A 14,476-nucleotide genomic window follows, 5' to 3' on the forward strand; every position below is an offset into this window, starting at 1 on the left:
CTAACCAAATCACTTTGCTGTACACCTGAAACTAACACAACATTGTAAATCAACTATACTTCAATAAAAACACACACACACAAAGCAGTTTAAAATAAAAACTGTACAAAGAAATAACCATTTGAGATTATATATTTATCATCTGTAAGCAATGTGAGAATGAGGACTATAGCCATATTATTCACCACAAACCCTAGAAACCACAAAAAGGAGTTTAAAAAAAAAAAAAAAAGCTACTGTATAAAGATGAGAAGGGAAGTATCTGGTACTCATTTCTCAGTCTCCCAGCAGAACAGTTGCATTTTCTCAGAACAGCACATTCAGGAGTTAAACCTCAGAAGTTTTCAAACTCTTTATAGTTTTCATGTCCTTCAGAACACATAACAACAGCACACTTTGAGCACCTCGTACCCTGATCCAGTGGTAAGTGGTGATGTTTCCTAGCAGGCTCTGGCCCGGGAGTCGGGAAGGAGTCGGGAAGAGTAGGTCTTAAGCTCAGTTGGGGCACTACCCGGCTGTGTGACTGACATGGCATAAGATAACCCTTCTGGGTCTCAGTTTCCTCTACTGCATGAGTCTTTGGACTAAATCAGGCGTCTGCAAGCTCACTAGCCTACTGTTTCCATACAGCCCAAGAGCAAAGAATGATTTTTACATTTTTAAATGGTTGAAAAACTTCGTGACACGTGAAAATTACATAAAACTTACATAAAATTCAAATTTCAGTGTCCCTAAATAAAATTTTATTGAAACACCACCACTCTCTTACATACTGTCTTTGGCTGCGACCACAGTACTCAGTACAGTATAGCACCCGAATACTTATATTATTATAAGTATACTCATACTTACTACAGCCACAAGACATAATACTATTACTCGGATACTCCAGTTCTAAGAACGATTATGAGTCACCCAGAAGGAAGCCCAGCCGCCGCATGGAATTCGCATACACAGCACGACCTGTAGTAACCCAGGCCCCTAAGGGTGGAGGGCCCCCAGAGCCCCTTGTGCAGACACCTGCCAGCATCAGGAAGCTCTATCCGGCCCAGGTCCGCCTCCTCGGGGCGGTGGGGCAGTCAAAGCTTGCAGTTTGGAGCCAACGGCCCGCGGGGGAGCCGGGGACTCGGGACAAGCGGCTGCACGTCCCCTCGGCCTCAGTTTCCACAAGTGAGGGGCGCTCACCGCGCAACGCCGCCGTGAAGGTGAAGTAGAAGGACGCGAGGCGGTGGTCAGCGCGGGGCCCGGCACCGAAGCCATAGACCGGACGGCGGCTCCCGCTGCGGCCACTGTGATCCCTGCCCCCACGCGGAGCCCCTCTCAGCCCCCCGGGACGAGCAGGAGCCGACGAGAGGCCCGCGCGGCAGCGGGGCCCAGCCGGGCCGCTCCGGGTCCCGGCTTCGGTTTCCCCACGAGGAGCCCCAGCGTCCGCCCGGCCGGACCCCGCCACCGCCGCCCGTCAAACCCTCGCCCCCGGCAGGGCAGAGCCGCGCCCCCACCCGGGGCCGCCCCAAACCCGCTGCCAGCGAACTCACCAGGCGTCTCCACGGCAACCGCCTGTCCGCCAGACCCCCGCGCCTGCCGGCTGCGCGCCTCACAACAAGGCGCGCTCCCATTGGCTCCGGAGCCGGCTCCACCAGCCAGTCGGCAAGCGCTCACGCGCCGCCCCGCGGAGCTGGCGCGCGAGGACCCTGCAGGTGCCCGGCGCAGCCCTGCCCTTCGGCCGGAGCGCGGCTGGGGGCTCAGCGCCCGCTCCCTCCCCACCGCTTGTCGTACCCGGGAAGCACCGAGCTCGGGGCCTGGCCCGCAGCAGCTGCCAAGTGACGGCCGCACTACTGTTACAACCTGCGACAGGTGTTCTGAAGGCCGTGGAAACCTGGGACACTTGGAGGGAACCGGGGCCGGAAGAGCGTTCTCACATTACCTGGACCTCACCTCGTTCCGAAAAGGATTTGAAACCTAAAAGTCACAGATACAAGTAACTACTGAAGCAAAAGAAAAAGGGGGAGGGGGAGCGGGGGATGAACGTACCGGGGAGGAAGTGACAGAACAGAGCCGGAAGGAGGGCCCAGCATTGACGGGTTTCTGACAAGGGCCTGGGACACAGGGGTAACGCTCTTGGGAGCTAAGCGTTTTAGGGAAGGGCTTCACACTGGTTGACATTCATAGCGGCTTGAGTCCAGCAAGAATGACTTAAAGAACGAATGTTATGGCTTTTTCTTTGACTTTATTTATAGACAGTAAAACCATGGTGAAGAACTCATAGACGGTTCAGTACAGTAAAGCTTTAACGATATGCTAGTAGATAAAAAAATAATTGAGTCGCCAACCTTGATTTTTGAGAGGAGTATAAGGGGCAGGGTTGGGTTAAACAGAGCATAAACAGATGGTTTCAAACTTTCCTGGATGACTTGCAACCTTGTATGCAGTTCCCACAACTGAGTTGTATCTTGAAAGATGCTCTGGAGTGAAAGTTGAACAAAGATGGGAAGGGTGGTGCAAGCAGCAGGGAGCTAGCTGTGTGGCAAGGTTTTGAGTTGAGAAACACTGCTGGCCATGCAGGAGCCTCATGCAGCATGGTGTTTTCAGGGGGTAAAACTCGGGGCCACAACGGGGAGAGGTAATGCCCGTGTGGGGGGAGGGGCCAGTCCTCACAGCAAACAGATGACATCACTCACAATAGTGGGGATAAGATTGAAGCTGGGGAGACCAGATCTTACCTTATGGTCCTGGCAAGGGTTAGGCATGAATCCCTCCTTAGGCACTTCAACCATTCATTTGCATTCAACCCACAAACATTCCCTGAGCCCCTTTGGGAAGCAAGACATCCATGTTGGCAGAAGGAATGAGAGCAGAAACAGCTGGGACAGCGAGCCAGGGAAAGGAACTCCAAGCTATAGCTTTTAACAAGTCCTCAGCGGTGGTCAGGTAAACACAGCAGGCACAGGCACATTCTTTTGGAAACTAACTTATTAACCAGGTGGACTGCATAGACTGCAGATCTCAATTTGGCACTTCATTGGTGCACAGGATGATCAAAGCTTTAATTGTGCAGAGAAACATAGCACCCAGAGATGTAAACTCTGCATCCGGAAGGAAACTGAAAAGGTGACTTCCTTTGGGCTACCCCCACCCAACCTGTATATCCTCTGAAATGCAAAAGCATGGTATGTTCTTTAGATGGGGGTGCGGGATCCCATTCATTCCATTTCTAGAAGCAGATGTTGCATTTCTGGGTTTGCCATTCTGGGACATGGTTTTTTTTGTTTTGTTTTGTTTTGTTTGCGGTAGGCGGGCCTCTCACTGTTGTGGCCTCTCCCGTTGCAGAGCACAGGCTCCGGACACGCAGGCTCAGCAGCCATGGCTCACGGGCCTAGCCGCTCCGCGGCATGTGGGATCTTCCCGGACCGGGGCATGAACCCGTGTCCCCTGCATCGGCAGGCGGACTCTCAACCACTGCGCCACCAGGGAAGCCCTGGGACATAGATTTTTACAAGGCGCACAGCTACACTGAATTCTCAGCAAGATTCACTGGAGAAGGTGAAGTTTGGCAATGTCCACGGAAGGTCCCTAAAGCCCAGGCTGAGGACAGGAACATCTGGTCTGCAGAGTCTGCAGGAAGGCCCAGGCTGGACCAGCTGCCAGCTCCTCCCCACCAGCCTGAACATGGGCATCGGGAGCAGGGCCTCCGGGCTGAGCCCTCCACCCTGATTTGGGCAGCCGAGATACAAAACATGAATCAGAGGCCCTGAAGACAGGAACATCCCACCTCCCAGGTTCCCTAAAGTCCCCACCTCATAAACCAACCCCTGCTGCCCAGGGTGGCCCAGAATGCCGGAGGAGGGTAAAGGGAAGTAGAGAAGTCATGTTTGAGAGACAACGCTCTTCATTTATTTGTCGTAAGGATGGGGAAGAGGACCGTGAGGTCACAGGCCTGTCTTCATGTGGGGGTGCCAGAAGCTGGTATCCACCAGGCCCTCACTCTGCCAGGAGGCCTCTCTGGAAGGGGCTGCCAGCTCACAGATGCCCTGGATGCCCTCCACGCCAATCATAAAAAGGTCATGACTGTCCCCTTCTTGCCGATCTGCCAGGGCTCCAAGGGGAGAAAGCGGATAATTATCCTTCAGGAGACAGAGAAAAAGATGTCATCAGCTCCTTGGCTAATGCCTCACATTCCAAGACCCCTAGCCAGGTACTCCCACCATGGGCTCTCAGGCCAGCCTGCCTTAGCCCACCAGGCATTTTGCAAGCCTGTCTCAACCCATTAATGCTCTCTGCCCAACCCCCGACAGGGCAGTGGGCATGTCAAGGTTGGGATGGTGACTGCACATCATCATCACCCACCAAGAACAGACTCTCAACATGGCGGCCTCTGTGGTCACTGTATGCTCTGTCTGTGGGTTCACAGGGGAGCCCTGTCTTCCAAACTGCAGGCCCCATGGGGGCATGCGCAGTGCCCAAGCTGCCTGTTTTTGCAAAGCCTGGCTCAAGAAGGCCAGGCACGAGATGACTCTCCCACCACCCCTGTGATGTCTATGGAGTGAGTGAGTGTGCCCCTCTCACAGAAGTGATAGGAAGTTCCTTGTGAAGAAACAGGATACCTGGGATAGCCTGGTACCAAGGAGGTATATGTGACAACCTGTTTTCCCATTTGTAAATAGGCATAAAGGAGGTATCTACCTCCTGGGGATGGCATGTCCACACGAGGGGTATGGAGAGGGGGACAAAACTTCTAAGGATCAAATGGGATCAGGCATGTGAGTTACCTATGGAGTATCTGGCACATGGTAAATTACACATTACTTATGTTGTTAGAATTATTATCACTCCCCAGCTTGAGGACCAGGTCTGAGCACCCCCCACAAGTAACCATTCTTCACCAGCCTTTCTGGGCCAATGAAGGCTCCATTCTGGAGGGTTCTTTCAAGCTTCTCATATACTTAGTTCCTTGTAGGCATGGACTTGGCTCAGGAATATTTTTCACCCAGGAAGAAACTTTAACCTTGCCACAGAGTCCCAGGTTTGGGAGCTGTAGGTGTTCTTGGGAATCGTTTAATCCATGCCTCTCTATTCACAGAAGAGAAGGCTACAAACCAGAGATGGTTCACTTCCAGGTTTGTCTGGATCCTCCAGCTGCATGGGACCCAGAACCCAGGTCTCCAGACATTCAGGCCAATGCTCTTTCCACTACTCTGTGGCCCTCCCAGGAACCTTACCTGGGACCTAATTGGGCCATAGGCCCAAAGGTCACAGCCTCAGGACATACCCAGAATTCCTCGACCAGCTTGGAGACGCTCTAGAAAATTACACCTGTTTCCCTAAGATGTGGGGAAGCCTGAAGGCAGATGATAAATGGCCTTGGTTTTGTCAGGGTAACAACATCCTGCCCTACCAGGTGTCAAGGCAGGTGCAGTATAGTGCCATCCCATGCAGTACCCCCAGGGAGTGGTTAAAGGAGAGCCTTCCCACTTCACAGATGGAAACACTGAGGTCCTGGAGGCCACACCTTGCCCAGGTGTCACAGGGACCACTACAGAGCCAGGAATTCACTCAATTCCACTACCACTCTCAAGGTGGGCCCACCACCGGGGGGCGCAAGGGGCCCTGCGGCACCACATCCTTCTAGCGAAGGGTGGGGAATTAATTTTTTCCCCAACCTTAGGAAGGGCCTCAAGTCGGATCCCTGCCCCGTCTCGCAGCAGTCCCAAGAGGGTCCTCTCCCTGCCCCTACGCACCGGTCCTGGGCCAGGTCCAGCTCCTTGGTGAGAAACTCGAAGAGGCGGGCACTGTGGCCGCGGTTCTCCTCGGCCGTGCCCACCACACCGATGGAGGAGACGAGCAGCTGCGCGCCGGGCTCCGCCGAGCCGTTCATCGCCATGGCCAGGCCGGGCCGCACCGTCACGTTCACGCGCTGCGGTGACACGAAAGTTTCGCCTGAGGCCAGTGTAGGCCGGGATGGTGCTGAGGACCGGGTAGCGCGGAGTGGGAGAGCGCAGGCCCCGCGGGATCAGGGCCGGGGGCACGGGCCGGGGTCCTTGCAGGTCACGTCGGGGTCATGGCTGGGCAAGGCGACAGGAGCAGACGTGGCGGGTGGGGCCGCGGGGTCTTGGAGAGCGGGAGGTCAGACTTGGCGGGAGGCGGGCGCGGAAGAGTCAGGGTCGCGGTGGGGAAGCCGAAGCGCGGACAGAGCCCGACCCCATCCACCAACCTCCTCCCTCTCCGTGCTCCCCTGGGCATACTCACGTCCTCAGGCTTGCCCAGGATGGCGGCAGTGGCCGCGCAGAGCCGCTTCTCTAGTCCCGCGGGCACACGGCCGGCGGGCAAGTTCGTGTCCAGCTCAACGAACGGCATTTCTAGCGGGAAGGCGCGCGAAAGGCCGCCAGGGAGAAAGAAAGCACGGAATCCAGGTGGGTGATCTCCAGGGCAGGGCTGTAGGGAGCGGGGGAGGCGGGGCGCCGCGGAAACCCGCTCCTCATTGGCTGGGCAGGTACACAGCGCCCCCCGATTGGCTGCCTAGACTACACCCCCCGGCTTCGGCCGACAGTCTCCGCGTGCTACGGCGCTGATTTCCGGAAGTGCTGTAGCCCGGCCGGCTCCGAGTAACCCCACCCCCAAGGAGACATTGGCCGCTCCAGGCCCCGCCCACACGACAGGCCCCGCCCCCGCCCCAGCCACACTGGCCGAGGTTTCCGGTCTCCTGCCGCTTTCGGGCGCTGCTGCGGTCTTCTGCTTCTTAGCCAATATTTAGATGGAGGTCTGAACACCCCCCCCCAAACACACACACCTGTAGGAGCCTTCCCCAGGCTCCACCCTAAAAACGTTACGTCGTCACGGAGGCTTAAAATTATTTTTAAATGGGTTGCCTCCAAGTCAAGCAACTTCACGCTCCATGTGTGAATCTGCGCTTCTCTTGATCAGGTCACCTGGTGATACATGTGGGCTCGAGTGGGACTGGGCAGAGACCCTCGGGCTCCCTGCATCCCTACCTGGCCCCCAAAGACATCTACCTTTGTGGCCTCTTGTGCCTGTGCCAACCTTACCTCACGGTGAAGGACAGCCCACCGGGGGGTGAGAGCCACCAAGTCCCAGTAGAATTACCAGCAATGTTTACAGGACCCTATGTTTTTATAGGTGAAACAAAAGTTGTTATTTAAAATGTGGAAGTCGGACTTCCCTGGTGGTGCAGTGGTTTAGAATCCACCTGCCAATGCAGGGGACACAGGTTCGAGCCCTAGTCCGGGAAGATCCCACATGCCACGGAGCAACTAAGCCCGTGCACTCAACTACTGAGCCTGCGCTCTAGAGCCCATGAGCCACAACTACTGAAGCCCATGTGCCTACAGCCCATGCTCCGCAACAAGAGAAGCCACCACGATGAGAAGCCCGTGCACCACAACGAGGAGTAGCCCCCACTCACCACAACTAGAGAAAGCCTGCGCACAGCAAGAAAGGCCCAATGCGGCCAAATTAATTAATTAATTAAAACGAAAAAACCGAGTAGGTCTGTTGAGGTAGCCAAACATGGTACTCTCATCTACGTTGTAAAGCTGTTTGAATTGTAAATGACAAAGATAATTGAAATTGTATGGGTGTATATGAACAATTTCAATTACACATCTAAAATTCTATTTAAGTGCACATATTAAAGGAGCCTCTATGGGAGGCAGGCAGGCTGAGGCTCTGTCTGTCCATGACCCTGTCTCCTTCCTTTATTAGATGATTCAGATATCAGAGGGTCTAGGACACAAGACAGGTAGACTGTGACCATCCTGAGGGACAGGTGACAAGTCTGGGACCCAGGGTGTAGCGTGGAGAAGACAGTGGCCGGGGTTACGAGTAGGCATGGGAGAGCAAAGCCCCTCAGCAGCACCAGGAGGGCCGGGAACTAACCTGATACTTCCCTCCCTGCAAGGAGGTTCATGAACCAGCCCGGTGCCCCACCTGTGGGAGACAGCGTCACCCCAGAGGGAGGAGACAGACCCAGGAGACTGAGATGATTCCTGATTGTGACTCTCTTTACCAAGTCAACTGTGACATGTGCCAGTCCAGGGGGCATGGAACCAGCTCCCTGCCAGGATTGAGGGAGGGAAGCTTTGAGGCTGAGGAGCCCAGAGGGGTCACCTGACTTGGCCTAGGGTGAGAAGCTGGAGGAATTCTCCCTGGAGAAGGACATGGTAACAAATGCCAAAAGACCAGGAAGAGCACCAAGCAGGAAAGGTGAGGGGGAGCCCGGTAAGCAGCAGAAATAGGCTGAGCCAAGGCCAGGAGGCCAAGGAGGAAGCTGGGAGTTGGTGCTGGGGTGGGGGGGGTAGAGCCAGGAAAATGGTGGGCTACTGGGGGAAACCAGAGGGGGTGCCCTGGAGGGACGGGGGCAAGGCCTCAAATGTAAAGTTCAGTGACTCGTCCTTTGTCCTTTAGCCTCAGGGCAGTGATGCACCAGGGTAAGTTTCAAACAGGAGAGGGCCGGGGGGTCAGGGTCACATCTGTGTTTACTAAAGCTATTTCCAGAGGTTACATGGAAGTCAGAGTGCAAGGGGTAAGGGTGAAGTTGGCAGGCAGACAGAAGAAGGAACAAAGGACTGGCGTGTGGAAGGCACTGTGGACCGGATGCTGCGAAGGTGTCTCGCTCACAGCCGAGGGGAGGCAGTGCCATTTCTTTATTCTGAGGACAGAGCTCCGTCGATGGTGGCTCTGCAGGCCCACCCGGTACTCACTGCAACAAAAGCTGCGCCAGGGGCTTCAGCCTCTCCTTCATGGCAGTGTCGGCTGGAGGCAGGTCCTTAGCCTTCATGATGACCGCGTGGGCCTCCTGGAAGAGGTCCTCCCCCACCGCAGCTTCCACCCGCTTGCGCCACGCAGCCAGCTTAGGCCGGTTTTTGAAGATGTCACAGCCGGCACTGACAGGCTATGGGAGAGGAAGCCGGGTGGAGGGGTGGGACCCAGAGAAGCACAAGGCAGCATGTCCCAACTTAGGGATCCCTCGGGTGGATTTTCCCTCCTCTGCCACACGGGTGATAGGCTGGGGGTTCTCCTCCAGGAAATACCGAGAAGCTGCTCAATAAGCCTGCAGGGTGGGGTTTTTAAGCCCCTTTTTACAGATGAGGACGCTGAGGCTCAGAGGGGGAAGTGACCCGCCCAGGGCCCCCCAGCCAGAAAGGACAACGTGAGCTGGTACACTGGCTCTCTCCCAGGGTACCCCAATGCCCAGCTGGCCCCCCACCCCACGACACTCACATGCATCAGCTCTGTGATGGCCACCAAGTCTGCCACTGAGATGTGAGGCCCAGACAGGAAGTCCTGGTCCTTCAGGAACTTGTCCTCAAGCAGCTGCAGGCACCTGTCCAGCTCAGCCAGAGTAGATGCCAGTGTCTCAGGGGGCACCCGTTGGCCCAGGAACACAGGCAACAACATCTGGTAGGCGGGCAGGCAGGGGAGGGCTCAGGGTCTGCCCAAGGCCCAGCATGGTTCCTGCTCTCATTCCACCTATCAGCCATCCTTCGCATTTCTCCTCACTCCCATCTACCATTTCCCACCCACAGCCACTACCAGCCCAGGCCTTATCCCTTACTCAGGCACAGATAGCCTCCACCTCTTCCTGGGTCATCACATCGGGCAGCCGGGGGATACTTCGGCAATCCCAGTCTGCCCATATCTTCTCCCTGCATAAAGCCTTCCATGGCTCCCTAGTGCCCTCACTGCAAAGGCCTCAACACAGGGCAGCAGCCATCCTCTCCCACCCCACCTCCCACTCCACCCCAGGCTTCTCAAATGGGAATGTGCGTGCAGATCCCTCTGGGATGTGGTTCAAGTGTACGGTCCTAATCAGTACACCTGGGTGGGGCCTGAGACTCTGCATTTCCGAGCTCCCAGGTGACGCTCATGCTCCTGGCCCATGGCCCACACTCTGAGTAGCAAACATCTACACTCAGTCTCCTGGACTTCTCTCCATTCTGCCCTCAAATGCACCGGGCTTCCTCCCCCACCACAGCTTGTAAAGCTATGGAAACCTTCTTTGTGCCAAATGGACCCCCCGAGGGAATTCCCTGGCAGTCCAGTGGTTAGACTTCCGCGCTCACTGCCGAGGGCCTGGGTTTCACTTCTGGTCAGGGAACTAAGATCCCACAAGCTGCACGGCCAAAAACAACAACAACAAATGGGCCCCCAGAACAGTGGTTCCATACGTGCAGCAGGGGCCAGCTCACACTCCCTCACACACGCAGGGAGCCTGCTCTGTGCCAGACACTAAGTGCTTTACCAATAATAACTCAGAGTTCACATTTCAAAAACCTCTGCACGTTCGATAAGTAAAAATGGTATCTGCATGCTCTTTTAATGTGCATTTGCTTGATTTTTACTGAAGTTACATGTTTTCATCCATTTATTGACCCTTTCTCTCTGTCCTTCAGTTACATCTCTGCTGGTTTCTTCTGCGCATTTTTCTCCTGTGTTTTGATGGGCTTCTAAGAGCGTCTTATTTTTTTTAAGCATATTTATTTATTTAATTTATTTATTGCTGCGTTGGGTCTTCGTTGCTGCGCCCAGGCTTTCTCTAGTTGCGGCGAGTGGGGGCTACTCTTCCTTGTGGTGCACAGGTTTCTCATTTTGGTGGCTTCGCTTGTTGCAGAGCATGGGCTGTAGGCGCGCGGGCTTCAGTAGTTGCGGCATGTGGGTTCTGGACTTCTCCAGTGGCATAGTGGTTAAGAATCCACCCACCAGTGCAGGGGACACGGGTTCGAGCCCTGGTCTGGGAAGATCCCACATGCCGCAGAGCAGCTAAACCCGTGTGCCACAACTACTGAGCCCGCACTCTGCAACTACTGAAGCCTGCATGCCACAACTACTGAATCCCGTGCGCCTAGAACCGGTGCTCTGCAACAAGAGAAGCCACTGCAATGAGAAGCCCGCTCACCACAACGAAGAGTAGCCCCCGCTCACCACAACTAGAGAAAGCCCGCACGCAGCAACGAAGACCCAATGCAGCCAAAAATAAAAATTAAAAATTATAAAAAATTTTTTTAATGTTCTTTCTAACATTTCTTTGCCAAGATCTTTCCCAGGTTTTTTTGCTTGTTTTCATTCTTTTTTTTTTCTTACACAGATTTTGTGTAAAATCGATTAGCCTTTTCTTTAAGTCTCCCACTGTTACTAGGCTTATAAATCCTTGCATACCCAGAAATCAGATCAACATTTAGTGAAATATCTTATTTCTTCCTACTTTGAGGTTTTTCACTTAACACCTCTCCATCTGGAAAGTACATGTGTAGCAAAGTGAAGGTTTGATTCTTTTCTCTCCCAAAAGACAATATTCCCAGGCAGCCTAGAGTGTGCAAAAGGGCACAAGATTAATTTCCAGCAGCTCAGGAATCAAGACATATTGGGGGAGTCATTCCCAGGCTCTGTGCCTTGGTTTCCCCTCTGGGAAACAAGTTGGTTGCCCTGGAGCATCTCTGGCATTCTAGAATTTAGTGTCCTCAGGTCTCAGGTCTGAATGGAATGCTTTAGACAGAAAGCACCATCCCCTGGTCACCAAGGAAGGGCTCCCTGCTCTGAAGCTCACCTTCTGCCACATGGCCCGGGTGCAGCTTGTTCGCAGGGCCGTGTGCTGCCACGCCAGGTACTCATCCACACGGGCTCGGGCCTGCAGGTCCTGGGGGTACCAGTGGTCGGGGGTCTCATACTTGCGGGTCAGATACAGCAGGATGGCCACACTGGGGGACACGGTGGGTGCAGGGGGACATGCCCCAGTCACTCTTTAACCATTCCACAGGGGCCAGGCCCTGGGTGAGGCCGGTCCCTGCTCCTCACACATCTTTCCCCAGCTCCTGGGGGTGGAACATTTCACTGTTTCTGGTACAGAGTAGGAGTGTGAGGCTCAGAGAGGTTAAGTGACAGCCAGGATCACACAGCTCTATGTTGGGCCATCCTATCATCAGAACTAAGGGCACCAAGTGAAAAACAAAATGTCATGTGATTTCAGAAAGTGGATGTATGCTCAGAGAAATCTCCCATGAGGAAGCAGTGCCCAACATGTGTCCCGAAGGATGAGAGTGACTCCAATACCATTCTCCAACATCTCCAGGGCAGGGACAGCAACAGGAGGAAGACCAGGCGCCCCTCCCAGCCCTGGGCAGCTCTGCTGACTTCAATCCACTCTCCACCCTCGGGCTGGTAAGGGGCTCAGGGCACAGAAGCCACGATCCGAGCCATCAACGGTGGACACACAGATGGCTGACTGGTGCAGCCAAGGGACCCGTTACCTCTCGGCCAAGGTGAAGTCCCCGTCCTTCAAGGCGGGCACCTTCCTCAGGGGGTTCACCTGGGCAAAGTCATCGCTGTAGTGCTGGCCTGTGGGAGAGACCAGTGAGGCAGGTGGGGAGAACTCTGAGCCCTCTGAGGTCTCTGCCCACCCCCTACCCCAATGTCCAGGCACCAACTTTCTGAGGCCTCCATCCAGGTGGGGCATCAGAGAAGACGAGGCCACTCTGCTGGTCAGCGGATCATACACGCTGAGCCTGCCAGAGGTCCCCCCTTCCTGTGTCCACTCGCCCCACCTTGGAACCTGGGTCAAGTAGCATCTCAGCTTGGACTTGGGAGGAGGGTGATTCACTGCAGCTGTAATCCACCCCAGCCCCAGCCAACTCCATCCACGCATCACACACTCTAGCCTCCTCCCTGGGCTCTAGCCTTGTCCACTGCAGTCCCCCTCTCTATGCAAACTGGGTGACCTGTCTACACCCCAGAGTTCCAGCCACACCTGCTCCTGGCCCTCAGCAAACCTCGCTCTCACCAGCAATACCTGCCCGACTCAGCCACTCAACCTCCTGCAGGTCAGCTCCTCTTTCTTTCCTGTGCCAAACCTTCAAGGCTCCTCCCCCACAGGGGTTCCCATGTCTGAATCACATCTGCATACCTCCCTGTCCCGGGCCAGTGCAGACGGTACACCAAGTAATGTATGTGGAGTCGGAGGGCTTCAGTGGAGCCGGGATCCAGCCTGGCCGTACGACCGCCTGTGGGCCTCTTTGCCCTTCTACTGCATGGATGGAATCACCCCTACCCATCCTCCCTCTAGAAATTGCCTCTGTGCCCAGCCCCCACCCCAAGGAGCATTGAAAAGTCAGAGCAAGCTGGCATCAAAGCAGCTGGTGGCTCACGCTGGGGCACCAGAGGCAGAAGGTGGGCAGGCTCGGCCAAGCAGGGTCTCCCTCCGGGTCTGCCAGAGGGGCTCTGAATCCAGAGCTTATCCTACTGTCCAGTTACAGCCCTGCCCCCTCCCCGGATTCTGTGTAAGTGGAGGGGACCTAGGCAGGCATAGGTAGGAGTAAAGAGGAGACCAGATGCAGGTGTCCAACCTCCTCCTGCCAGCAGACCCAGAAACTCAAGAGATGGGGGCTGCTTCCACTGGGAATGAGGAGGCAGTTCACTGTTTTCTCCAAGCCCAGGTGTGGAGGTGTTGGAGCTGTCACTCCACTTCCCGCGGCCCCACACCCCCACTGCTCTCTACCTGCTCTGCTCCTTCCTAACCTGTATTTTGAAGAACGGTTAGTATTCACTAAGCAAAGGTAAAGACTCTGAAAATACACAACTTATAGGCGAAGCCACGGTTTCCGACTGGAGTCTGTCTCTTGCCGTCTGTCTGCGCAGGCCGCCTGACCGTGGGGCCCCGGGAGTCCGTGTGCACACAGGGGCCCAGACCCCGGGCCTGCCTGCCGGGCCCACCTTTGAGCAGGTCCACGGTGCGCAGCTCGAAGGGGATGCCGTTCTTCTTGGCGAAGATGTAGACGGCGCGGCAAGGCTGGGACAGCAAGTCCAGGTAGAGCTGCAAGCCCATGGCGAGGGCGGGGGTTAGGATTAGTGCAGGACTGGGGCAGAAACGGCGGCAGGGGCGGGGACCACCGGCTACCCAGGCGGCGGCCGCGCGCAGCCTGATTAATCGAGCCGGGCCGCGCCTTCCCCGCCCGTTGGATGGTGCCGGAGAACTTTGGACCAATCAGCGGCGGCCTCGCTCTCCCGCCTTCCCTCTCAGGGGTCCTGGGCTGGGGTCCCTTCCCTGGTGGGGAGGGTACAGGGAGACGGACTTTTGACAGTTTCTCGCCGCCAGGTCAGTCCCCTAACCCGGACCTCAATGTCTACCTGAGTCAAATGGGGCGGGGGGATGATACTGGGGGGACGACGTTGAGGGCGCTTCCAGCGCAGACACTCAGTGAATTTAGAGTCGAAAGTGTTGGCCCAAGCCACCTTCTCCCACTCGCGGAGGGGGCTGAAAGAGGAGGGACTTAAGAGTCCCCAGGAACACAAATAGAGGAGGAGAAAGGAGGTGCCACGGCCTCCCCTGGGCCCACTGCACAGGGTGGAGGCTGGGGAGGGCGTGTGGACCTCTGCACCCAGCAAAGACTAGGTCCACACCTCAGGAAGCCGCCCCTCCCCAACCTTCCTTACACTCCCGGCTAATCCCTCCAGCAAAGCAGAAGCCCTGTGG

The 14,476-nt window shown here is 55.6% G+C and overlaps 3 protein-coding genes across 4 annotated transcripts in view; all 3 read right to left on the minus strand.

The window, feature by feature from the left end:
• The window catches only part of CABIN1 (calcineurin binding protein 1), a 97,876-nt gene extending 96,260 nt beyond the window's left edge, over positions 1-1,616 (minus strand). Inside the window, 1 exon segment of the mRNA XM_060028466.1 lies at positions 1,536-1,616. Coding sequence (XP_059884449.1) covers positions 1,536-1,616 — 81 coding nt within the window.
• A 2,245-nt stretch (positions 1,617-3,861) lies between these two features.
• Positions 3,862-6,463, minus strand: LOC132436540 (D-dopachrome decarboxylase). Its single transcript, XM_060029462.1, has 3 exons — positions 6,244-6,463; positions 5,736-5,911; positions 3,862-4,121 (listed from the first exon to the last, which is right to left on the minus strand). Exons 1-3 carry the CDS (start codon positions 6,349-6,351, stop codon positions 4,049-4,051), a joined length of 357 nt encoding a protein of 118 aa, XP_059885445.1. The 5' UTR covers positions 6,352-6,463; the 3' UTR covers positions 3,862-4,048.
• A 2,008-nt stretch (positions 6,464-8,471) lies between these two features.
• Positions 8,472-13,907, minus strand: LOC132436049 (glutathione S-transferase theta-3-like). 2 transcript variants are annotated; one of them, XM_060028468.1, is made up of 5 exons: positions 13,717-13,907; positions 12,258-12,345; positions 11,558-11,708; positions 9,235-9,411; positions 8,472-8,905 (listed from the first exon to the last, which is right to left on the minus strand). In XM_060028468.1, exons 1-5 carry the CDS (start codon positions 13,826-13,828, stop codon positions 8,711-8,713), a joined length of 723 nt encoding a protein of 240 aa, XP_059884451.1. In that variant the 5' UTR covers positions 13,829-13,907; the 3' UTR covers positions 8,472-8,710. The 2 variants fall into 2 exon arrangements, with proteins under 2 accessions (XP_059884451.1, XP_059884450.1); XM_060028467.1 differs by lacking the exon at positions 13,717-13,907 and having other exon boundaries at positions 12,258-12,990.
• Between the last annotated feature and the right edge of the window lie 569 nt (positions 13,908-14,476).

Source organism: Delphinus delphis, chromosome 13 (genome assembly GCF_949987515.2).
Source record: "Delphinus delphis chromosome 13, mDelDel1.2, whole genome shotgun sequence".
NCBI classification, from domain to species: Eukaryota; Metazoa; Chordata; class Mammalia; order Artiodactyla; family Delphinidae; genus Delphinus; species Delphinus delphis.

Coding starts and splice junctions, on each gene's coding strand:
- LOC132436540 (XM_060029462.1), bottom strand. CDS start 6,351: ATGCCGTTCGTTGAGCTGGACACGAACTTGCCCGCCGGCCGTGTGCCC. Junction 5,912..6,243: donor TCCTGGGCAAGCCTGAGGAC/GTGAGTATGCCC, acceptor GTGTCACCGCAG/CGCGTGAACGTGACGGTGCG. Junction 4,122..5,735: donor CTGGACCTGGCCCAGGACCG/GTGCGTAGGGGC, acceptor TGTCTCCTGAAG/GATAATTATCCGCTTTCTCC.
- LOC132436049 (XM_060028467.1), bottom strand. CDS start 12,652: ATGCGTGGATGGAGTTGGCTGGGGCTGGGGTGGATTACAGCTGCAGTG. Junction 9,412..11,557: donor CCCGGGCCATGTGGCAGAAG/GTGAGCTTCAGA, acceptor CCCGCCTACCAG/ATGTTGTTGCCTGTGTTCCT. Junction 8,906..9,234: donor CCATCACAGAGCTGATGCAT/GTGAGTGTCGTG, acceptor CCTCTCCCATAG/CCTGTCAGTGCCGGCTGTGA.